A 24,455-nucleotide genomic window follows, 5' to 3' on the forward strand; every position below is an offset into this window, starting at 1 on the left:
AACAGGTCGTCTGCTTCACACAAACATTAATATTATTAATTTTCCACAATGAAAAACAGTCGGGTGAGTTTTTCTTTTTTTCTATTTTTTTTATTTTTTATCTTTAGCTGCTTCTGCACAGTTTTGTTTTTCTTCAGACTCATCGTAAAAATAATGAGCCACAGTGTCTGGGACAGATTAACACACTAACACACAGACACACACACACATAGTGACCCACGAAAACCAGAGAAAGTCTTCATCTGGTCGTCTCTATGATTGTGCAACAACGAGAAAACAAACAAACATGGAGTCACTGCTAAAACTTGTGCACATTTCCACAAGAATCCTTAAAACACTCACATATTGTTCAGTCGTTCCTACACACTCACACCATCTACCCACAATGCCCCTCTTCACACCTTATAAGCCTTAACCCCCCCCCCTCCCTCTTCTATCTACTAATAGGAACCAATTAGTCCCCATTGTCCGCTCTCCCAGCAAAAGAGCATTATGGGAATTCCCCCTACTTAACACCTTTCCTCTTCTAAACAGGCTCCAATTAGACGCCTAAAGGACAAAGGGACAGAGGACAAGTGGGTCCTCGAGGGGGCGGGGACGGAGGGACGGACGGGACGGGAGAGGTGTGTGTCTGTGTGTGTGTGTGTGTGTGTGTGTGAGAGAGAGTTCAGTCCTGATGATCGCACATTTAAAAAAAAATAATAAAAAAAAGGACTCTTCTCTTGTTTTATCGGAAACTAAGAAACCAGAACTCGTCTGTTCAGAAACTATGAAAACCTGAATCAGTGAGTCTCAGGTTTCACTTGGTGACATCATCACCATGCACACACACACACACACACACACACACACACACTGTCCTGCTGCAGCAACCCAACATGGATTAATGCGCCACAGAAAGTAGTCCTCTACGGACGACACATTGATGACATAATCGCTGCCACACTGAGACCTGTGCATGTTGTCTACAAACTGGGAATGTTGGGTTTGGTTTTTAAAGGGATAGTTCACCCAAAATTGAAAGTTCACTCATTATCTACTCCCCCTCATGTGGACTAAGGGCTGGGAGAAGTTTCAGAGTCCTCCGTGGCTTCTCTGAGTTACAGGGGGTCTCGGCGTAGCAGTGCATGTCCATATATATAACGGTTGCTAATGGATACCAACCGTCTTCGTAACAAAAAGACACCGGGAAGCGGGAAGAGGAGCTCTGAGAAGCTTCTGCTACAAAATAAGCTTGAAATATAGACTTATTTAATTTTTTTCGGGACAATTTCGCATTTCGGGGCTTCAATATAAGACTGACATTACATACGAGCAGCATGGAGGTATTTGGATGTTTTTTGGTGTGTCTTTTTGTTACGAAGACAGTTGGTATCCATTTGCAACCGTTACGCTACGCCGAGACCCCCTGTAACTCAGAGAAGCCACGGAGGATGAGGGTGAGTAGATAATGAGTTTCAATTTTGGGTGAACTATCCTTTTAACTCAAGCACCTCCAGTGACCCACAATGCATCTGTCCTTTTTTTTTTCACCACACATTGTTTTTTCAGCTTCATATATAAACAGGTTGTGAAGCAGCAGGATCATTAGAGGCTTTTAGAGCGAGACAGTGAAGAATGACTCGTCTCTCCCACTCACTTCACTTCAGACCAGAAGCTGCTGAATCACTGAATCAGACATTAAAATAACAGATTCAGCTTCTGAGTCGAAAAACTCAACTGAAGACGTTTATGTTTTCAGTTTCTCTCTTCTCTCTCTTCTGATTGGCTGACTGTTTTCTAAATTTCAGAATAAAACACTCAGAGAAACCAAATCCTGTAAAGTTGTTGGTTGGATGGTGGGTCTAGGAAGTGGGCGGGGCTTAGTTGTGACATCACAAAGTGACAGGAAGTCCTGACGGCTGGTTTTTAAAGGTTCAGTTTCTGAATACAGGCTGTGTGCATTTCTCTGTGGACTGAGGCTTTGATACTTTCACAGTATTAATATAGAACCTAGAGCTGCTTTATAATCACACTACACATGGACATCTACCTTTATACTGTATGGAGCTTTAACACAAACATCTACCTTTATACTGTATGGAGCTTTAACACAAACATCTACCTTTATACTGTATGGAGCTTTAACACAAACATCTACCTTTATACTGTATGGACCTTTATACTGTATGGAGCTTTAACACAAACATCTACCTTTATACTGTATGGAGCTTTAACACAAACATCTACCTTTATACTGTATGGAGCTTTAATACAAACATCTACCTTTATACTGTATGGAGCTTTAACACAAACATCTACCTTTATACTGTATGGAGCTTTAACACAAACATCTACCTTTATACTGTATGGAGCTTTAACACAAACATCTACCTTTATACCGTATGGAGCTTTAATAGAAACGTGTGAAACAACATCCCAGCTAAGACGTATATAGGAACAGAGCGGAGCTAGCGCGGCCTTCATGTGAAAGTCAAAATGGATTACCGCTGACATCATTAGGTCTTATTGATTATTGTAAGTTATTAGGCGAAGTCCCTTTTTGCGGGCGACATTTTAGGGATGAAAGCTTCACTCTTAAAATATTCAGCAGCAGTAAACAGATGGAGGATATATGAAGTCTGTGTGAGTGAAAGCATTTACTGTTCTCACTAATGCAGCCGCCGCTGCCGCCGCCAGTTAAAACGCTGCTATCAATAAAACCCCATCTCCCTCCGTCTCTCTGCATATTCGTCTTTTCAACCCTTCCTCTCATCCATCTCTTTTTTTTTTTACCCTCCTTCTTCCTTTTCTCCGTCTCACTTTATACAGTCTCTCCATCTTTCACCATCTTGTTTCTGTCTCTTGTTTTGTCTTCTCCCTGCAGATTAAAGTGGATTCTCTTTGGTCTGCATCTCTTTTTCTTTTCTTTCTCTCAGTGATTGTTTTTGTGATAACACCTGGAAAACTGCAGCTGTGTCCCGGAAACAATAAGAAACTTCATTAAAGGGATAGTTCAACATTTTGGCAAATTGGCCCATTGCCATAATCCCTATAGTCCTAGCAGTAGGTTCGTTACCTTTAATTGTCGGTGCAAGCTATTTTTAGAACGGCGGAGCAGAGCCGTGAGCTGCTCAGAGCTACGCTACGGAGGCTCATTATGGGATTTCTTGGTTTCCCTCATCAAACTCATCAAATACACAATCCAACAACTCCACAACGCTCTGGTGGACAAGCTGTGAGCTGCACATTCACCACGCTATGAGATAATAACACAACGTTACCACACAGAGTTGTTTTAGAGGGAAATTCATGCAAAACCGCTGATGCGCGTTGCCTTCAGGGACAGTTTTTCATCAAGCAGTCTCTGTATTTCCCTCTAAAACAACTCTGTCTGGTAACGTTGTGTTATTATCTCATAGCGTGGTGAATGTGCAGCTCACAACTTGTCCACCAGAGCGTTGTGGAGTTGTTGGATTGTGTATTTGATGAGTTTGATGAAGGAAACCAAGAAATCCCATAATGAGCCTCCGTAGCGTAGCTCTGAGCAGCTCACGGCTCTGCTCCGCCGTTCTAAAAACAGCTTGCAACGACAATTAAAGGTAACAAACCTACTAAGACTATAGAGATAATAGCAAATGGGGCAATTTGCCAAAATGTTGAACTATCCCTTTAAATAAAAAACATCTGGACTTGTGTCCGACGTCGGAGGGTCGTTAGGTGGAAGCTGATGATTGGATGATTGACAGCTACACCTGTTGAATATGAAGCCGTGTCGCCTTCATGATGGAAACTGAAACATTGTCGAATTTAAATTTCTGATTAAAAGATGAAAACGTGTAAAGTGCATCTTTCTTTCTCGTATTTTCTCCTCTCTTCTATTTGATTGTCATCTCTCTCTCTCTCTCTCGCTCTCTATCTCTCGGTCCGTCTTCGTCTCCTTCAGCAGATGAAAGAGCCGAGTGTTTTCTTCTCCTCCCGAGCAGATGAAGATCAAAGTCTGATCTGTTTGTTGGCTGCGTTACCGGGGCAACGCCTCACCTGTTTACTCGCCTTCAACCCCTAACGAGCAACTCTTAACGAGAAAACACCTCTTCAAAACACCGACCATCATCGCACTCACACACACACACACACACACAAACAAGCAATGCAACAAATAAGCACAAACAGAGCTACAAGCAAGACACACACACACACACACACACAGATGAGCATTATCAAAAGGAGCGCGCACACACACACACACACACACACACACACGCAGCAGCCTGTGTAGTTGGCGGGGAGTCGTTGGATCTTTAATCCTCATCATGCAGCAGGTATCGATATCAGAGCTTCGCTGTCACCTTCTATTAGCTGCCTGAGAGACGCAACAGAGCGTCATCACACAGAGGTCACAGAGGTCACACTCTGCTACACACACACACACACACACACACACACACCAACAGCATCAGAGGCTTCAGGATGGCAGAGCTACGGAGGCCCCGAGGGGTCAAACCACTGCAGCCTGAGAGGATATATCCAAATATATTATATATACAGCTCTGGAAAAAATCAAGAGACCACTTCAAAATGATCAGGTCCTCTAGTTTTACTATATGTTTGAGTAAAATGAACACTTTTGTTTCATTCTATAACCTACTGACAAAATTTCTCCCGAATTGTAAATAAAAATATTGTCATTTAGAGCATTTATCTGCAGAAAATGGCAACAGGTCAAAATAACAAAATTACAGCGTTTTCAGACCTTGTTTAATGCAAAGAAAACAAGTTCATATTCATTTTAAAACAACACAACACTACTTTTTAAACTTAGGAAGATTTTAGAAATCAACATTGGTGGAATAATCCCAATTTTTAATCGCAGCAGTGTTTTTTTATTCATTTATAATCTTTCTTCCTTATTAAATATGATTTGGTTCAGGTGATCAGCTATGTGAGGTGGAAACGATGGCTGCCACATGTAGAGAAGCTGATTAAGAACATTTTGGAGTGGTCTCTTTATTTTTTCCAGAGCTGTATACATAAACATAATATATATATATATATATATATATATATATATATATATATATATATATATATATATATGACTGATCCATCATGTAGTCCCTAAAACAACAGGCTGACACCAGGCCTGGTCAGTCTGAGCCTTTAAGTTGACTGTGAACGAGGTAGAAAGTCCTTTATTGCCATTCAGTTAGTTGGTTAGTAGTGTAGAGAGAACGAAATGTCGTTGAAATCGCTCAGACGAATAAAACTGACCTAAAACCAACCAGAATAAATAGATAAATATAAAAGAGACACTATAGAAATACAAAAAAAAAAAAAAAAAAGCAAAGTGCTAAGTGTGGAATCAATTATAAAACAAACAAAGAAACTGCAACTGCAAACTGCAATTTGGATCACATGGCATTTTGTTGTGTGACAGTGTTCAAAATGACTTTGACTTAGTTTTTAAGTCACATTTTTAATATTTACCTTTTACACTGTGATGTTTTCTATTTTAACCAGATGAAGGATTTTAGTCGTCGTACGTGTGGAAGTGAAGTTATGAGAGAAATATAAACTCAGAGCTGCAGGAGACATCTTGTGTTTGCAGATTTTTTTTGTAAGTAAAACTGTTTTATTTCTTGTTTCTACAGGTTTTGATCATCCGGTGTGTTTGTTATGGTCACCTGGACGCACCGGGTGGAGGATTCATCTGCAGGTTAAAAACCTCCAGACTTTAAATATCTGATTGTTTCTGAAGCTTGAAGTTTGATTCAGTGACTTTCCCGTGTTTCTGTTTCTCCTGTCGAGTTATTGATCATGAAAAAACACCTGCGTCTGATCGATCGATTGAAGTCAGATTAAGGTCGTGCCTTTAGGTGGTGGGGGGGAGCAGCAGCAGGAAGTGGGCCGGGTCACTAAGGAGTCATGACGAAGAAGAAGAAGAGAAGGAACAGGATGGTGCTGAAGAAACCCAATATCCACCATTTTAAAAATGAAATGGGGATGTACTTTGAAACACTAACAGGACTGATGAACAAGAAAGCCATGCGGACTGTGACTCTCTACAAAACCTTAAAATCCTCTCCGTGAAGTGAAGTGTTTTGTACCCCATGCTCTGGATGCTTATGTATGTTTTTTTTTTTGCATTGTGATTTTTTAAATGATTTATTTATCACTTTTATTTATTTAATTTGTCCACAAAGCCTTTAAATCCTCTTATTGAATCGAATGTACACTGCAAAAACTCAAAATCTTTCCAAGAATATTTGTCTTATTTCTTGTCAAAATGTCTCATTTCTAGTCAAAACTAAACTCTTTCCACTTAAAATAAGACTCATCACCTAAAAATTAACTTGTTTTTAGATCATTTTCATTTGTTTCAAACTAATTTTCACTTGAAATAAGTAGAAAAATCTGCCAGTGAAAGCAAGTTTTTTGTGCTTGTAATAAGGAAGAAAAACTTGATCCACTGTCAGATTTTTCTACTTATTTCAAGTGAAAATCTGCTTGAAAGAAGTAAAAAGTGTCTAAAAACAAGCTGCTTTTTAATGTGATGAGTCTTATTTTAAGTAGAATGAGATTTGACTAGAAATGACATTTTGACTAGAAATAAGACAAATATTCTTGGTAAGATATTGAGTTTTTGCAGTGTATGTACCCCATGTTCAATTCAATGTTATTTGTTTGTCATTGATGATGAATTTCAATAAAGATTGAAGTTAAAAAAAAGAAAAAAGGATGGTGCTGAAGAGACGATGGAGGAAGAAGGAGCTGGAAATAGAAATGACTGAGGAGGAGGAGGAAGAGGAGGAGGAGGAGGGGGAGGAGGAAGAGGAGGTATGGGGGGGTTGGGGAGGGGGTCATGTGTTAGAAATGATGAGGACGGCCGAGGGGGCAAAGGGCATGATTGGAGGGGTGTGGGGGGTAACTAACAGTAGGGGAGGGCAGGTTCATCTACTGTCAGCAGCAGGGGAGAGAGGGAGCGGGCGGACAGATAACAGGAAAGAGAGGAGGGGGAGGGAGGGATGGATGGAGGGGGAGGGGGGGGTTGGATAGAGAGAACAAGACGGACAGATACAAGGAACAAGGGAGAGGAGAAAGGAGGAAACAGAGAGCAAAGAGAGAGAAAGATGGAGGGACGGATAAGGAGACGGAGGAGGGCAGCTTCACTTCAGAGGAGCTAAACACTGATAGCCACAATCTATGCTAACATCTGTGTGTGTGTGTTTGTGTGTGTGTGTGTGTGTGTGTGTGTGTGTGTGTGTGTGTGTGTGTGTGTGTGTGTTTGTTTTCAGACGCTGCCTCCAAAACAGCGTGAGTCCGTCAGAAACACATTAGGACGGAAAGAAAAGAAGAAAAAGAAGAGGAAGTAGAAAGAAAGAACGAATGAAAGACAAACATCAGTGTCACCTCTATTTTTTAACAGAACTATCTATCTATCTATCTATCTATCTATCTATCTATCTATCTATCTATCTATCTATCTATCTATCTATCTATCTATCTATCTATCTATCTATCATTTCCTTATTTTTCTCTTTCTTTCTTTATTTCTTTCTCTCTGTATTTTTCTTTCTTTCTTTCTCTGTCTTTTTACTTCTTTCTTTCTCTCTTTCTGTATTTCTTTCCTTCTACCCCGTCTCTGTCTTATTACGTCTTTCTTTCTATCTATCTACCCCTCTCTCTGTCTTTTTCTTTGTTTCTATCTACCCCTCTCTCTGTCTTTTTCTTCGTTTCTTTGTATCCCCTTTCTCTGTCTTTTTACTTCTTTCTTTCTCTCTTTCTGTATTTCTTTCTTTCTACCCCGTCTCTCTGTCTTATTACGTCTTTCTTTCTTTCTATCTACCCCTCTCTCTGTCTTTTTCTTCGTTTCTTTGTATCCCCTTTCTCTGTCTTTTTACTTCTTTCTTTCTCTCTTTCTGTATTTCTTTCTATCTACCCCATCTCTCTGTCTAATTACGTCTTTCTTTTTTCTCTCTACCCCTTATCTCTGTCTTTTTACTTCCTTCTTTCTACCCCTCTATATCTATCTATCTATCTATCTATCTATCTATCTATCTATCTATCTATCTATCTATCTATCTATCTATCTATCTATCTATCTATCTATCTATCTATCTATCTATCTATCTATCTATCCATCCATCCATCCATCCATCCATATGTGTGTGTATGAGCTTCACTCTCATCCTCTGTATCTGAGCAGGTGTGTGTTTGTACCTGTCTCTACTGTCTGTATCTGTGTGTATGTGTGTGTGTGTGTGTGTATGTGTGTGTGTGTGTGTGTGTGTGTGTGTGTGTGTGTGTGTGTGTGTGTGCGTGTGTGAGCTCAGTCTATTAATTCTCGGTGTGTCCGGCCCCCAGAGCGTCCTCCACTACAATAGAGAGTCATCGGAGGCCCGGGGCCTGCTGGAGAAAAACGTCTGGCCCCAAACGCCGTATCTTAAAGGAGCGCTAATTCAATTAAGAGGCAGGTTGCAGACAGACAGGTGGTGGGGGAGGGGGGGAGAGAGGGGGAGAAAGAGGGAGGGAGAGGGGGAAGGAGGGAGGAGGGGTGGGGAGCAGATAGAAGTAAAAAAAAAAAAAAAGGAAAAAAAAGAAACATGGTGTGAATAAGAGAGAACAGACTGAGAGGAAGTGAAGACAGAAACATGGCTGCACAGGTCTACACTAACTGTCTCCTAAAGTGGGCGTGGTCACTGGTCCCTCCACCTCGTGTTGTGAACGTGTGTGTGGATTTATAAAAGTTGTCGCTAGAGGAAAGTGAGCTGTTTATATTTTCTTATGATAACATGGAATATTTAAACAACCAACAGTCATATTTAAAGCAGATAACAGCGGCACGGCCGTTTCGGCTAATGCTGTGTTCAAGGCAGGCTTTTGAAACCGTAAGTTACAGCTTCAAGTCACAACTACGACTTGGTAGCGTTCCAGGTAACCCGTAGCTCGTGTTTTTACCGTCCTGTTGTCTGTGAAAGTTCCCTATAACGGCCACTCGTAACTTCCGACCCGTGAACTCGTACCAGATCGAACTGGTATGACTTCACAGGAAGGAAAAACACAAAGTACGAGTTTCCTTGAACGCACCATGAGTTAGCAGCCCCCGCCCTTGTCAGGCATCAATTGGTCCTCGTGCTACGTCACCACATTCACGCGCATCCCTTGGCTGCACACACAGCCCTTCATGCCGTTCTCTCCCCTCATTGGATAACACTTGTATCCCACAAGGAAAATTTTCTCCTCGGGTTACAGCAGAGCAGAGTGACGGAGAGACTCGTGTTTAGGCTGAAATACTTCATGTAAGTGATTGCTGACGGAAAATAGGACTATTTAGGACTTATATTAACAAAAACATTCCACTGATATCTGCTTTAATGAAAATTAGCTAGTGCGGGCGTTCACAAACGTTTGTCAATGTTACCTAAGAGATGTGTTAGAGACAGAGACAGGACTGGAAAAAAGTTAATTTTCTCCTGATTTGTCCGTGTTAAATTTGTCCATTTTCATGTTAAAATGTTCAGAAGAGATCTGTCTTGCGAAAACTGTGTCCAATGTCTTACTTCAGTGACTATGGAGCGAGGGAATCGACCATATTCTGAGCTCACGTTCACTTCTCCCATTGGAGTCAATAGACTCAAGACCTGCTGCTGGTCTCCAAAAGGGGGTGGAGTCACGGTCTGCTGGCCTCCTAAAGGGGGCGGAGTCACGGTCTGCTGGCCTCCTAAAGGGGGCGGAGTCACAGGCTGCTAGTCTCCTAAAGGGGGCGGAGTCACGGGCTGCTAGTCCCCTAAAAGGGGCGGAGTCATGGTCTGCTGGTCTCCTAAAGGGGGCGGAGTCACAGTCTGCTGGCCTCCTAAAGGGGGCGGAGTCACGGTCTGCTGGTCTCCTAAAGGGGGCGGAGTCATGATCTGCTGGTCTCCTAAAGGGGGCGGAGTCATGGTCTGTTGGTTTCCTAAAGGGGGCGGAGTCACAGTCTGCTGGCCTCCTAAAGGGGGCGGAGTCACGGTCTGCTGGTCTCCTAAAGGGGGCGGAGTCATGATCTGCTGGTCTCCTAAAGGGGCGGAGTCACGGTCTATTGGTCTCCTAAAAGGGGGCGGAGTCACGGAGAAACCCACGGGACACGGATACTCGTAGTTGAGCGTCTTCGTTTCTAAACCGTCTTTGATGCAGTTTCTCTGCCGTCATGGCGTTCCCCAGTTTTCAAGGAAAAGGAAGTCGCACCCAAACCACGACGACTTCTCTGCAAAGTGAAATGAAACCACTGACAGGGTCCTATGGACAGTTTTGGAGGAGTTTTGATTGGACGATGGCGACACGATAATCATCCAATGAAAACCTCCTATCCATCTAAAATAAAAGTGTACAACACTCATGAAAAGTTTGTTGTTGTTGCTGCTTTAACACGTTTGTGGATGTGAGTGTGTAAAAGTGAGCGCTGGTCGTGTCTCTGTACATTTGTAGCTAGTTTTTACAGCTAAATGTGAGTGTGTTTGTGTGTGTGTGTGTGTGTGTGTGTGTTTGAGTGTGAGTGTGTGCATGGCCTCGGCGACCTCTGCCGACCCCCGCTGCTTTCTCATACAGCCGTACAGTAATAAGCTGCAGCGCGGAGATCGAACCCATTTACGAGTCCAAATGCCAAAAAAACAGACAAATGACGACTGAAATGGAGTCGACTTCTCTTAAAATGGAGCGCTACCCCTCCTCCCCCTCTCTCTCTCTCCATTTAGCCTCACTCCCCCTCTCTCTCTCTCCATACAAATGACTGCTATCAATATTTCCAATCTTCATTTCTCCAGAAGCTCGCAGCCTCTTTCTGCCAGAAATCAATGGCTTCCCACTGAGAGCTGTGACAAGGATCAAAAGTGAGAGAGAGAGAGACTCCACTCACTTTCTCCAGATAAAGTCTCTCCTTTCTATACAGTTTCATCATTTAGGCAGCGTGTGTGTGTGTGTGTGTGTGTTTCATATTAATACTGACCACTTTACATCTCACCCTCCCTCCCTCTCCCTCTCTCTCTGATTGATGAAAACATCACATTGGAACAAAAGCGATTTCATGATGAAACACTGATCGATACTAAAAGTCCTGGATGGAAAAACTGAAGCTGGAGTCTCAAACCAACAACGACACAAACTAAACTCCTGCAAACGTAGGCTACAAACACAACCACGATCTGATCTCAAACCTGCACAAAAGTGAACTTCCTGACAGGAGTTTCACACCAACAGGGCTCCGGTTCTCGAACCCAGTTTTTAAACCGGCCGGTCCGTTCAGACATGAAAACAATAAAGCAGCCCAACACTGCAAAAACTCAAAATCTTTCCGAGAATCTTTGTCTTATTTATTGTCAAAATGTCTCATTTCTAGTCAAAACTAATCTCTTTTCACTTACATAAGACTCATCACCTAAAAATGTACTTGTTTTTAGATAATTTTCACTTATTTCAAGCATATTTTCACTTGAAATAAGTAGAAAAATCTGCCAGTGAAAGCAAGTTTTTTGTGTGCTTGTACTAAGAAAGAAAAACTTGCTCCACTATCAGATTATTTCAAGTGAAAATCTGCTTGAAAGATGGAAAAAGTGTCTAAAAACAAGCTGCTTTTTAATGTGATGAGTCTTATTTTAAGTAGAATGAGATTGTTTTTGACTGGAAATAAGACAAATATTCTTCGTAAGATTTTGAGTTTTTGCAGTGAAGTTGTATTCATTTCCCTTTGGGGCTTAATAAAATTAAGTAATTCTTATCTTTGAACCTGGGGAAGAGGAGGCCAAGGCTGGGTTCACTCAGACACCAGATCAAATAATTAATAAGCTTAAAAAACGTAACAGAGACAGTAAAAAAGCAAATAATTTTGCCCCTTTTGTGTTTACTTCCACCTGAGTAATGTACACTCACTTTGGTTCCACTTAAACCGGTGTGAACGCTACTGGTTTGCCAAAAAGAACCAAGGTTCTGACACTCAAGAAAACCAGAACCATGTCTGTCTGAAAGCGCTCTGTGATGCTCAGTTTCACAAGTTTGTGGGGAAAAGAAAAAGTCCAAACAGCAGCAGCAGAAGATCAGGTCTGAGTGTTGTTTTTATATGATGATAATTTTGATTTGTTTGTTGAATTCTGCCTCTGACTTCAGGCAATGTCTGCGTTTAAAGAACTGCTCAACCACTTTTATTTTGAAAACACTCTAGATGCACTTCCTGTTCACGTTATGATGGTTCCCACTTTTTCCTCCTCAGCTCCACCTCAGTGTTGATCTACATAAACTTGTCATGAATAAAAAAAAGTAACATGCTTATCCACACACACACACACACACACACACACACACTGAACAAACCAGTCTGTACGTGTGTGTGTGTGTTGTGTAACTTTGTGCGACTAAACTCATCAGCTCCTGTTTCTGTCGTCTGTCTGTCAGTGTGTCGTCTTATACTATTATGCATTCATTTATTTATGCATGTGAGTGTTTTTATGTGTGTGTGTGTGTGTGTGTGTGTGTGGTTGTCAGTCACGCGGCGGGGCTAGGCTAATCAGCGCAGCTAGCTGTTCTCTGTGTGATGTAGGCTGATTAATATCCTGTTAGCGTCCCGCCGCTCTTAAGGCTAACTGCTGTTTCCTCCATACATCCATCTCCTGCTCAGTAACACAATGTATCACTACACACAGACACACACACTCACACACACACACACTGAACTAACATATTTGTTTTCTTAAATAAAGCTTAGTGCTGATTGGCCGAAGCTTCGTCACACGTTTGACAGGAACAAAAGTTGGTGAAGAGAAAGTTCATGTGGTGTTTTAACACACACACACACACACACACACACACAGCAGCAGCAGCAACAGAGTGTAAAACTTCCTGTTGAATCGCGACCAGTGATCTACAGCTGAGATCTGACCTTCATCATCATCATCTTTGAGCTCAACATCATCATCCCCCTCTTCCTCCTCATCTTCACCCCCCCTCCTTCTCTTCCTCCCCCATTTTTCCTCCCTCCTCCTCCTCCTCCTCCCTCCCTCCTCTTTTCCCCTCCTCCTCCTCTTTTTTCCTCTTCCTCCTCCTTCCTCCTATTTCCTGCTCCTCTTCCTCATTCCTCCTCCTCCTTTATCTTCCCCTTCCTCCTCCTCTTTCCCGCTCCTCCTCCTCCTCCTCCTCCTCTTCCTCCTCCTCCCTCCTCCTCCTTCCTCCTCCTCCCTCTCCTCCTCTTTCCCCCTCTTCCTCCTACTCCTCTTTTCCCCTCCTCCTCCTCCTCTTGCTCTTCCTCCTCCTCCCTCCTCCTCCTTCCCCCTCCTCCTCCTCATCTTCATCCTCCTTCCTCTCTCCTCCTCCCTCCTCCTCCTCCTCCTCGTTTCCCCTCCTCCTCCTCTTGATCTTCCTCCTCCTCTTGCTCTTCCTCCTCCTCCCTCCTCTTCCTCCTCCTCCTCTTCATCCTCCACCTCTTTCCTCTTCCCCCTCCTCCTCCTCCTCCTTCCCCCTTCTCCTCCCTCCTCCTCCTCATCTTCATCCTCTTCTCCTCCCCTTCCCCCTCCTTCCTCCTCTTCCTCTCTCCTTCTCCTTCCTCCTCCTCTTCCCCCTCTTACTCCTTCCTCCTCCTCCTTCCTCCTCTTTCCCCCTCTTCCTCCTCCCCCCCTCCCTCCTCCTCCTCCCTCTTCCTCCTCCTCTTCCTTCCTCCTCCTCTTCCTCCTCCTCCTCTTCCTCCTCCTCCTCTTCCTCTCTCCTCCTACTCCTCTTTTCCCCTCCTCCTCCTCCTCCTCTTGCTCTTCCTCCTCCTCTTCTCCTCCTCCTCCTTCCTCCTCTTTTTCCCCCCTCTTTTCCCCTCCTCCTCCTCCTCCCCCCTCCTTCCTCCCCCCTCCTTCCTCCTCCCTCCTCCCCCTCCTCCCTCCTCCTCCCTCCTCTTCCTTCCTCCTCCCTCTTCCTCCTTCCTCCTCTTTTTCCCTCCTCTCCCCCCCCCCCCCTCCCCCTCCTCCTCCTACCTTGAAGTTCTCCAGCTGCTCCTGCGCCTCCTTGTCGTGCCTCAGACAGGAGTTGAAGATGAGCAGCTCGGTGTCTCGGAGCCACGACTTCAGCTCTTTGATCCGCGCCTCCAGCTGCTCCAGCAGGGAGTTGGTGAGCGGCGACAGGGCCGAGCGAGGGTTCTCCACGGCAACCCCTCCATCGCTGTTGTTGCCGCCGGAGACGACCAGCAGAGAGCCGGCGGTGGCGGTAACGACCGTCTGGTTCCTCCTGGAGGAGCCGGGTCCGGAGTGTTCGGAGAGGATTTTCTGGAAGAAGAAATAAAAACATCGGAGTGAGTGAGTGTGAGGACGCCGTGTTGTGTTGTGTCGATATCCCATCATGCAAAGCAGCACATCAATCAATACAAACATATGGCCATTAATCATTGACCCTCAGAGATGTGACGATCGATAAAGAGGATGTCACGTATTCGTCCCTAAACTGCCCGAGGACGGTCGACATGTCACTCATGTCTGTCTCTGTCGCCGTTGACGACATCGTTTACGTTACGTCACCAGATGTTTCTCCCTGAACTTTAAGACCCTGAACCGTCGTCCTTTGTTTTTGTTCTCATGAACTTCAACGTTAATGAATAAATAATTAAAATAAATGACTCCGTGACTCTTTCAGCTTTGTGCTCGTCCAGAATTTTTCTTTTTCTTCCTAAATCTCTTGTTTCTAGTTAGTTTTTTGTTTCTTGTGAAGAGAAAACTGTTTTTTTTTCCATGAGTCAAAGACAGGGTTTTCCTGGAAACTTGTTGACCAATTTTCCAGTCATGGAAAACACATGGAAAATGAGAAAAAAAAGTCAAATGTCCTGGAAGAGCTTCAGTTGTCCTAGAAAATGATTTACCACATCAGCTAGCAGAGCTCTGTTTGCCGTTTTCAGACCTCACTAAGGATTTATTAAAAAAAAAAAAAAAAAAAAAGTGCCTCGTGAGAAAACTACAGTAGAGACTTGATGAGTTGATGAGTGTTTCCAGTGTTGGACCCCATGTTTGTGTTGTTCTATGAATAAATTCGTAGGAATTTCTAAGCGTGTTACTGTAAGAGATTATTGCAGAACTTAGAGCCATAGACTGCACATCTTTAAACCAGACTTCTGGGGCTGAGAGAGATAAGGTACAACTGTTGAAAAGAACTCTTCTCCAAAGCATGAACAGGACAGAGGATGTATAATAACATGTCTGTCAGACTGGAGCCGCTGAAAATGTCCTGGAAAAGTCCTGGAAAATGATTTCAAGAAAAGAGTGGGAACCCTGAAAGTGTCTCTGACCCCAAACCTCCACCTGCAGCGTCTCTTAGCTCGTAATCAGCCGACGGTTTGAATCACACACACTGTTTCTGACCTTTGTTGATTTGTTTTCCAACTCTGGACAAGAGAGACAGTGTTTTGTGTTTTCATAGCTGCGTTTCCACTGCAGGAGTTCCCCGTAAAAGAAGTAGGAACTTTACAGGAACCTTCGGACGGTTGAGGCGATGTGCAACCGTTTCGATCATCGCTCAATCGTTGCGCATTCGTCTTTTTTTTCTGCTCTCGTTGTTGATGTTTTTCCGGCACTAAAGATGCTCTCTAATGATGCTAGATCTCAAGAAGGCTGTTTTGATCGTCGTGTAATTGCGTGATCACATAGTTGTCTGTCCACCTACTACTACCTCATACATCTTTAACTGATTTATTCTCTGCTGGCTTTTAAAAATGCAGCTTTCTCTTTTAAGTAAACCTCAGGCCCCACCCAGGAGTTTTTCGGGGCCAATATGAGTACCTATCCCGAAGAAGCAGGGACTCGTTCAGGCCCTGTAACAGTTCCTGGAGGTGGTCCTGCAGGGGAAATGTGCCTTATTTAAAATGGATTGTGTTTGTTGAGACACAAAGATGTGAGCACTGACTAAGCCATGTAAACTTTGAGTATGTCGCTGCGTGTCATCGCAAATTTGTGTCCTTGTCTTCCAAATGTATATTTATATATTAATGTGTATAGAATGTGTCCTTTTGGGTATGAATTATTTTGTTTTGTGTTTGTTTTTTTTCTCTTTTTTGTTTTTCTCTTGTAGTTATCTTGAGATTTTTGGGGATTATTCTGTCATATGTATTTTAGTGATTATGTATGAGTGGGTATATTTGTGTTTAATTTTTTGTATGTTGTTATTTATTGAGTCTGATGTAAAGGATTTATATCCTGTATCAGATATTTTTTCATTAAATGTCATTAAATTAAATAAATTTCATTAAATTTCATTGTTGCTCTTTTTAAAGGTTGCCCTTTACAACCAGGCAGAGGGACCAACGATGAAAACTAGCTTTTTAAGCCAACTCGGGTGCATTTACATTTGTTTTGTTTTTTACAATATTTGATTAATGTACATTGTCCCTTTTCAAATAAACTAAACTGAAACTGAATTGTTCTTTACATTTAATCATTTCTTAAACAGTTTTACCCAAGACGACAAAGTGAGGGACGTCACAAAGCTTCACCTGAAGGAGAGCAGGTGATGGAAGAAGCAGAGAAGGTTCGTAGTAGATGATAGTTGGACAAGTGGAGGAGTTCAAGTAGATAAAGCAGATCCAGAGGTGTGATGCTGCCTTCAGGGTCTCCTGTTCTGTTTCACTGTGTGTTTATTTCTAGATAATTCCCAACCTGTAAACAGGAGGTGATAAAAGCTGCTCCTCTTGTCTCTGGCTGTGATGTAATTGTTTCATTTTGACGCGGTTGCTAATGCTGTTATTATTATTATTATTATTGTAGCTGTGAATTAGCTCGACGCTGCTAATGCTGTTGTAATCACCGCGGCGACGGCGGCGGAGCAGCCCCGTCATTACTGCAGTAACAAGGTTTGTCATTGTTGACGAACAAACCTCTTGTAGAAATTGTAAAACCGGTGTTTCCTTTTCTTTTTCTTTTCTTTTCTTTTCTTTTCTTTACTTTTATTTTATTTTATTTTATTTTATTTTCTTCCAGGTGCAAACAGAACAGACCTCAGATCAGCTGCTGCTGCTGCTGCTAATTCTGCAGCTTCGACCCGCGGAGCCGAGATTCACGCCCCGAAAAAACAAAAACATCATTTAAGGCGCACAATAGAGACTGAAAGAAGTGTTTAGTGAGGAGCAATCACTGTTTCAAATAGGAACCACCGAGAACAACAAGGGCCGGGCTCCCAAGTGTGTGTGTCTGTGTGTGTGTGTGTGTGTGTGTGTGTGTATAATAAGCTCTGCAGAGTAATTTTCCAACCCCTGTTGATCACACAGTGCGACACAGCACGCGGCTCAGAGACACTATTCCCCACTTGGATTCAGACAAGTGTGTGTTTCTGTGCTTCTGTTCACACACACACACACACACCTGAAGAGTGCTCATCTATACTTATATAGGCTATACAGTGTGTGTGTGTGTGTGTGTTTGAAATCGTGAGCAGCAACAGGAAGTCCAGTGTCTCTAAGAGGAAGTTTGCATATTTAAAGGGATAGTTAAACATTTTGGCAAATTGGGCCCATTGCCATAATCCCTATAGTCATAGCAGTAGGTTCGTTACCTTTAATTGTCGGTGCAAGCTGTTTTTAGAACGGCGGAGCAGAGCCGTGAGCTGCTCAGAGCTACGCTACGGAGGCTCATTATGGGATTTCTTGGTTTCCCTCATCAAACTCATCAAATACACAATCCAACAACTCCACAACGCTCTGGTGGACAAGTTGTGAGCTGCACATTCACCACGCTATGAGATAATAACACAACGTTACCAGACAGAGTTGTTTTAGAGGGAAATTCATGTGAAACCACTGATGCGCGTTGCCTTCAGGGACAGTTTTTCAGCAGAAGTCTCTGTATTTCCCTCTAAAACAACTCTGTGTGGTAACGTTGTGTTATTATCTCATAGCGTGGTGAATGTGCAGGTCACAACTTGTCCACCAGAGCGTTTTGGAGTTGTTGGATTGTGTATTTGATGAGTTTGATGAGGGAAACCAAGAAATCCCATAATGAGCCTCCATAGCGTAGCTCTGAGCAGCTCACGGCTCTGCTCCGCCGTTCTAAAAACAGCTTGCACCGACAAATAAAAGTAACGAACCTACTGCTATGACTATAGGGATTATGGCAATGGGCCAATTTGCCAAAATGTTGAACTATCCCTTTAATATTTAGATCTTTTTTTACTGATGTTTCAGCAGTTTGAGCCAAGTGGAGTCAGGAGGGAGTCGTCCTCTCCTTCCTCTTCTCCTTCTTCTCCTCCTCTAACTCGCTGTGTTTCTTTCTGTGCAGCGTCCAGGGAAAAACACAAAGAGGCAATTTCATCCTGAAGAGAATGTAAAGTTCGAGGCCGGCGTGTTATTAATTTGACTCGGCTAACGAAGAGCGCTGAGGCGTGAGCCGCTCTCTCACAAACACAGGGAATAGAGACTTCTGGGGGGGGGAAAAGAAAAGAAAAGAAAAAGCAGAATATGAGATTTAGTAAGAAAAAAAAATTGTGTTGTAATGAGAGGAATGTAAATATCTGATCACATCAAGAAGCAAACAACAGATTCTTCCTCACTTCAACTTTTTGCGTATTTTGCAACACTTAGCTAACCCTCCCTAAGGTCATAGCAGTAGGTTTGTTACCTTTAATTGTCGGTGCAAGCTGTTTTTAGAACGGCGGAGCAGAGCCGTGAGCTGCTCAGAGCTACGCTACGCAGGCTCATTATGGGATTTCATCATTGGTTTCCCTCATCAAACTCATCAAATACACAATCCAACAACTCCACAACGCTCTGGTGGACAAGTTGTGACCTGCACATTCACCCACGCTATGAGATAATAACAGAACAGAGCTTGCATCGACAATTAAAGGTAACAAACCTACTCCTAAGACTTTAGGGATTATGGCAATGGGACAATTTGCCAAAATGTTGAACTATCCCTTTAAAGTTAAAGTTAACAATGCAAAACATTTCTGTCTTTTTTATTCATTTATTTCAGTCATGTGCAGAGAGTGAGGTAGTTTATTTACTTCTCTAGTTGTTGGATATTTTAGATCTACGTCTCGGTAGTTTACTGTAATGTTTGTACAATATCTCGTCTTTAAGTAGTTTGTCGGTGCATAAACTCATTAGTAACAGTGAATGGTGCAGATACCATGGAGACGCACTTTATTATTATATTATAATATGATATTACAACACCCTGGTACTGAAACAGCACAGAGACATAGATGTAGACATCTCCATCAACATTTTCCTGTGATTGTAACATCAAAAAAAGAAGTTTATTTTAATGTGACTGAGGTTTATATTGAGCATAAAACTCACAGCAACGAGCCAGAATGAACAGAAAGAGTTTCATTAAATTACTGGCTCATAATTGTGATTCCTCGTTCAGAAATGTCCAACTTTCCCCCTGATGTTGACAGGGTTCCTACAGCTTAAGCCAAGTTAAATTTAAGACTTTTTAAGACTTTTTTAAAGCCACTTGAAATGAAATTTAAGACCGACTTCACAATAAACACAAATGCAGAAAAAAAAAAAACACCACATCAATTACTGTACATAGGGTTAGGGACAGTTTTACCCACTTTCCTATGTGATCCAAGGTAAAGTGACTGCTACATGAACATTGGATTGTGTCTCTTTCCAGGTGTCCTTTCAAAATAAATGCATAAAAAGTCTGAAAAAAACAAAACACTGACTCGGGAGCTGGTGGCGGTGAGAGATTTGGCGTTGACGGCCGCCACTAACTTCTCTATGTCGTTATGTTACCAATTATTTTGAGATTTGAGACTAATTACAACCATAAAATACCACTTACCATGTGTTAACATTTTTAAGACCTTTGAAAAATTGATTTAAGACATTTTAATGCCAATTAAGGCCTTGTTTTTAGATTAATGAATTCAATGCCTTTTAAGACTTTTTAAGGACCCGTAAGAACCCTGGTTGAGCTTTTATTTTTGCTGTGATCTGTCTGATCCTTCCTTAAAGTTTCTACTCTCACTCCACAAACTTTGCTGTTTTTTTATTTTATTTTATTTTATTTTATATATATCTTTATCTTTACACCCACTCGGTATCATATGGCATTGTTTTTTGGATCAAATATCTGTTATCTTCAGCTCTTCAGCTACGTTTTTTTTTTAACAAGCGTCCAAACAAGAGAGAAGAAACTTTGAACACGGAGCGGCTGCTGAACGAGCGCCGCATGGAGTCCCCGCTGCTCATTTGCATATGTATGTGTTTGTACAAAAGGTATTGAGTCGTTGGTATAGCAGCGACTCTGCCTCCCGTGTGGAAACACTACTTTAGCTGAACTCTGGCAGGTAAAAACCAGCCCATTAGACGGCGAGGAGGGGCGATAATAGGACCCCCCGATCGGTGAAATGTGCAGTTAGCTTTGTTGTGAGAAGAAGCGGCGGTGATTATGAGTCTGTGGTTAGTTTGGCAGAGAAACAGAGAAGAGGAGGAAGAAGAGAGAGCGAGGGAGAGAGAGACGGCACAGAGAGGCAGAGTGGAGGAAGGGATGTAATTTAAAAAGATATAAAGTGCAGGTTTTTTTTGTCCTCAAAACAAAAGTAACAAAAACATTAATTTATTTTTTTCCTCTTTAAGGAAACATGATGAATTTCCTTCCTCTCTACAGGCGTCACCATCAGAAAGTCTGTGTGTGTCCGACGACGACGACGACGACGAAGAAAGCGGCGAGCTGCGCGACGCCCCTCGAACGCATCTCGACCTACAGTACGATCAAACTCTTTACCGGTTCACACACACAGTCTCTTAATTGTTTTACAGGTTCATTTTCAGTCTGAGACCTCAAAGTCTCAACCAGCATCTATTCAGTTTGTCTGAATCCTACACTGTAAAAAAAAAAGAATCGAAGTTTTACAGAACATAACCTGCTAAATTTAATTTAAAATATATACATACAGTATATGTACAAAAGCCTGAACATTTTTTAAATGAATGACATTCATTTCTCATTTTTCTCATTCATTATCAATTTTGTGATAAAAAAATGTATCCTACACTGTAAAAAAAACCCCCAAAAAACGAATCGAAAACAAATCGAATTTTACAGAACTTGCTAAATTTCATTTAAAAAAAATGATGTGTACAAAAGCCTGAACATTTTTTAAATGAATGACATTCATTTCTCATTTTTCTCATTTTTGTAATACAAAATAAATATATTTTTAATACAATAAAAAATTACTGTATAATTTATATAGTATCTTTATGCTTTCTTCAATTACATACAAATCCATGTCTTTGCTGCAGGTCATCACTGTCTATCACATTCTCCTAATTTGCTGTCCCTAATACTGTCCTGTCACAATAAAGGCTTAAAAGCTCAAAAATATGTATATTAAAATAAAAAGGAGTATTTGGTCGTAGCAATTTAGGAAAAATCTGTAAAATTACTATATTTTCTTCCGTAGAAACATTGATTCATTTATTGTATTTTGTTTGAGTTGTTTGTTTTTAATATTTGTTTTGTACAATACACTGAACCATTGAGAGGACGTCCTGCTCTAACTTTAACTTTTAAATAACCTTTAATTAACTGGACAGCGGGACTGATGAGCCCCTGCATAGACCAGGAAGTAACTGGAGAAACAAACCTCAATATTACTGTAAAACTTTTGAGAGGAAGTGGAGATATCTTTGAAATTTCAATATAAAGCAGCAGCTGTAAAACATGTGAAACATTTTACGATGAACTTCCTGCTCTTAGACTCTGAGTTTCAGAGAGGAAGGTGTGTGTGTGTGTGTGTGTGTGTGTGTGTGTGTGTGTGTGTGTTTTCTGAGAAACAGTTTCACAATCAAACGTCCACGAACCAAAAACACATTCATCAGGTATCGAGTTTGTTTCTGTTTGATTTCATGTCGGTGAAAATAATTCATCACTGAAGAAAAAGAAGAAAAGGAAGGAAGATAAAGAATCTGAAGGAGTTTGATCCGGTTTGTTTGTTGTGACGTTTCTATCGGGAAAGTAAAGACGGAGCAAAAGAGGAGGAGGAGAAAGAGGAGGAAGAAGAGGAAGAGGAGGTGAAGAAGACTAAGGGAGGAGGAGGAAGTGGAGGAAGAGGAGGAGGAGAGCAAATGAAACCAATGAAACATGAGGGTTTGTTTTTAAGGGACTCAATTAACCTGTTCTCCTCCTCTTCCTCCTCCTCCTCCTCTCTTCCTCCTCCTCCTCCTCTTCTTCCTCCTCCTCCTCCTCTCCCCTCCTCCTCTTCCTCCTCCTCTCTCCTCCTCCTCCTCCTCCTCTCTCCTCCTCATCCTCCTCCTCTTCCTCCTCCTTCTCCTCCTCCTCCTCTTCCTCCTCCTCTCTCCTCTCTCCTCCTCCCCCTCCTCCTCCTCTCTCCTCCTCCTCTCCTCCTCCTCCTCCTCTCTCCTCCTCCTCTTCCTCCTCCTCTTCCTCCTCCTCCTCTTCCTCCCCTCTCCTCCTCCTCTTCCTCCTCCTCCTCTTTCTCCTCCTCCTCCTCTCTGCTCCTCCTCTCCTCCTCCTCTCTCCTCCTCCTCCTCCTTCTCTCTCCTCCTCCTCCTCCTCCTCCTCCTCTCTCCTCCTCCTCTCTCCTCCTCCTCCTCCTCTCTCCTCCTCCTCCTCTCTTCCTCCTCCTCCTCTCTCTTCCTCCTCCTCTCTCCTCCTCCTCCTCTCTCTTCCTCCTCTTCCTCCTCCTCCCTCCTCCTCTCTCCTCCTCTAACTTTCTCCTCCTCCTCCTCTCTCCTCCTCTTCTTCTTCCTCCTCCTCCTCCTCCTCTCTCCCCCTCCTCCTCTTCCTCCTCTCTCCTCCTCCTCTTCCTCCTTCCTCCTCCTCCTCCTCCTCCTCTTCCTCCTCTCCTCCGCCTTCTCCTCCTCCTCTTCCTCCTCTCTCCTCTCTCTCCTTCCTCCTCCTCTTCCTCCTCCTCCTCCTCTCTTCCTCCTCCTCCTCCTTCTCCTCCTCCTCTTCCTCCTCCTCTTCTTCCTCCTCCTCCTCTCTTCCTCCTCCTCCTCTCTTCCTCCTGTCCTCCTCCTCTCTCCTCCTCCTCCTCTCTCTTCCTCCTCCTCTCTCCTCCTCCTCCTCTCTCTTCCTCCTCTTCCTCCTCTCTTCCTCCTCCTCTCTCCTCCTCCTCCTCCTCCTCCTCCTCTCTCCTCCTCTCTTCCTCTCCTCCTCCTCCTCCTCTTCCTCCTCTCTCCCCCTCCTCCTCTTCCTCCTCTCTCCTCCTCCTCTTCCTCCTTTCTCCTCCTCCTCCTCCTCTCTTCCTCCTTCTCTCTCCTCCTTCTCCTCCTCCTCTTCCTCCTCTCTCCTCCTCCTCTCCTCCTCTCTTCCTCCTCCTCTTCCTCCTCCTCCTCCTCTCTTCCTCCTCCTCCTCCTTCTCCTCCTCCTCTTCCTCCTCCTCTTCTTCCTCCTCCTCCTCTTCCTCCTCTCTCCTCCTCCTCCTCCTCCTCTCTTCCCCCTCTCCTCCTCCTCCTCTTCCTCCTCCTCCTCTCTTCCTCCTCTCCTTCTCCTCCTCCTCTTCCTCCTCCTCTCTCCTCCTCCTCCTCCTCTTCCTCCTCTCTCCTCCTATTCCTCCTCCTCCTCTCTCCTCCTCTTCCTCCTCTCTCCTCCTCCTCCTCTCCTCCTCTTCCTCCTCTTCCTCCTCCTCCTCCTCCTCCTTCGCTCTCTGACTCTGGTGTTTTGGAGCGAGGACGTTATTAACACAAACAAACACCTTTTGTCTCATTATTTTATTTATTTGCTTTTCTCACTCGCGCACTGTGAGACTGTGATCTGTTTATCTACGTTTCCCACTTTGCCATTAAAGTGAATGAACGCACACACACACACACACACACACACACACACACACACACACACAGACACACACACACACACACACGGTGTCTCCCCTCTAACACACAGTTTAACCTTGAACAACAGTGAAAAGCGACGAGCTGCTGCCAAAATCCACAACAGAAAAGATGAAAGCTAATTTACAGCCTCTTTATTTTCTTCGTCATTTGGCTCAGTGTGTGTGTCTGTGTGTGTGTGTGTGTGTGTAGTTGTGTGTGTGTGTGTGTGTGTGTAGTTGTGTGTGTGTGTGTGCGTGTCATAAATTCTTCATAAGGCCAGGACAGTTCAGAGGCGAGGCTCAGGACATCAATTCCAGTTAATTCCCAATTTGTGTCAGAGCAGCAGATGCCGACGCCAGCACTGATAGGCCCGTTAATATGCTACTCAGACGCCATGTTGGAAAGAGGGAAGGGAGGGAGGGATGGAAGGAGGGAGGGATGGAAAGGAGGAGGGAGGGAAGAAGTGTGGAGAAAGAAAGGAGGAGGAGGAGAGCACCTTTGATGTGTAGGGAGAAGGAATCAGTTTTAAAAAATTCAGATTCGAAAGAAATAAGAGAAGAAGGGGGTGAAGGAAAGAACGGAGAGAAGGAACGGGAATACAGGAAGAAGAATGAGGGATGAATAGAGAGAAAGAAAGAAAGAAAGAAAGAAGGAAGGAAGGAAGGAAGGAAGGAAAGAAAGAAAGAAAGAAAGAAAGAAA

At 43.2% G+C, this 24,455-nt stretch overlaps 1 protein-coding gene across 1 annotated transcript in view; it reads right to left on the reverse strand.

Moving 5' to 3' along the window:
- akap6 (A kinase (PRKA) anchor protein 6) overlaps positions 1–24,455 on the reverse strand; it is a 228,035-nt gene that overhangs the window by 36,065 nt on the left and 167,515 nt on the right. Inside the window, exon 17 of the mRNA XM_085767983.1 lies at positions 13,956–14,243. Within this exon, the coding sequence (XP_085624109.1) occupies positions 13,956–14,243 (288 nt within the window). The remainder of the gene's footprint in view (positions 1–13,955; positions 14,244–24,455) is intronic.

Source organism: Trachurus japonicus, chromosome 22 (assembly GCF_045865225.1).
Source record: "Trachurus japonicus isolate A0001 chromosome 22, Traja_1.0".
NCBI lineage: Eukaryota > Metazoa > Chordata > Actinopteri > Carangiformes > Carangidae > Trachurus > Trachurus japonicus.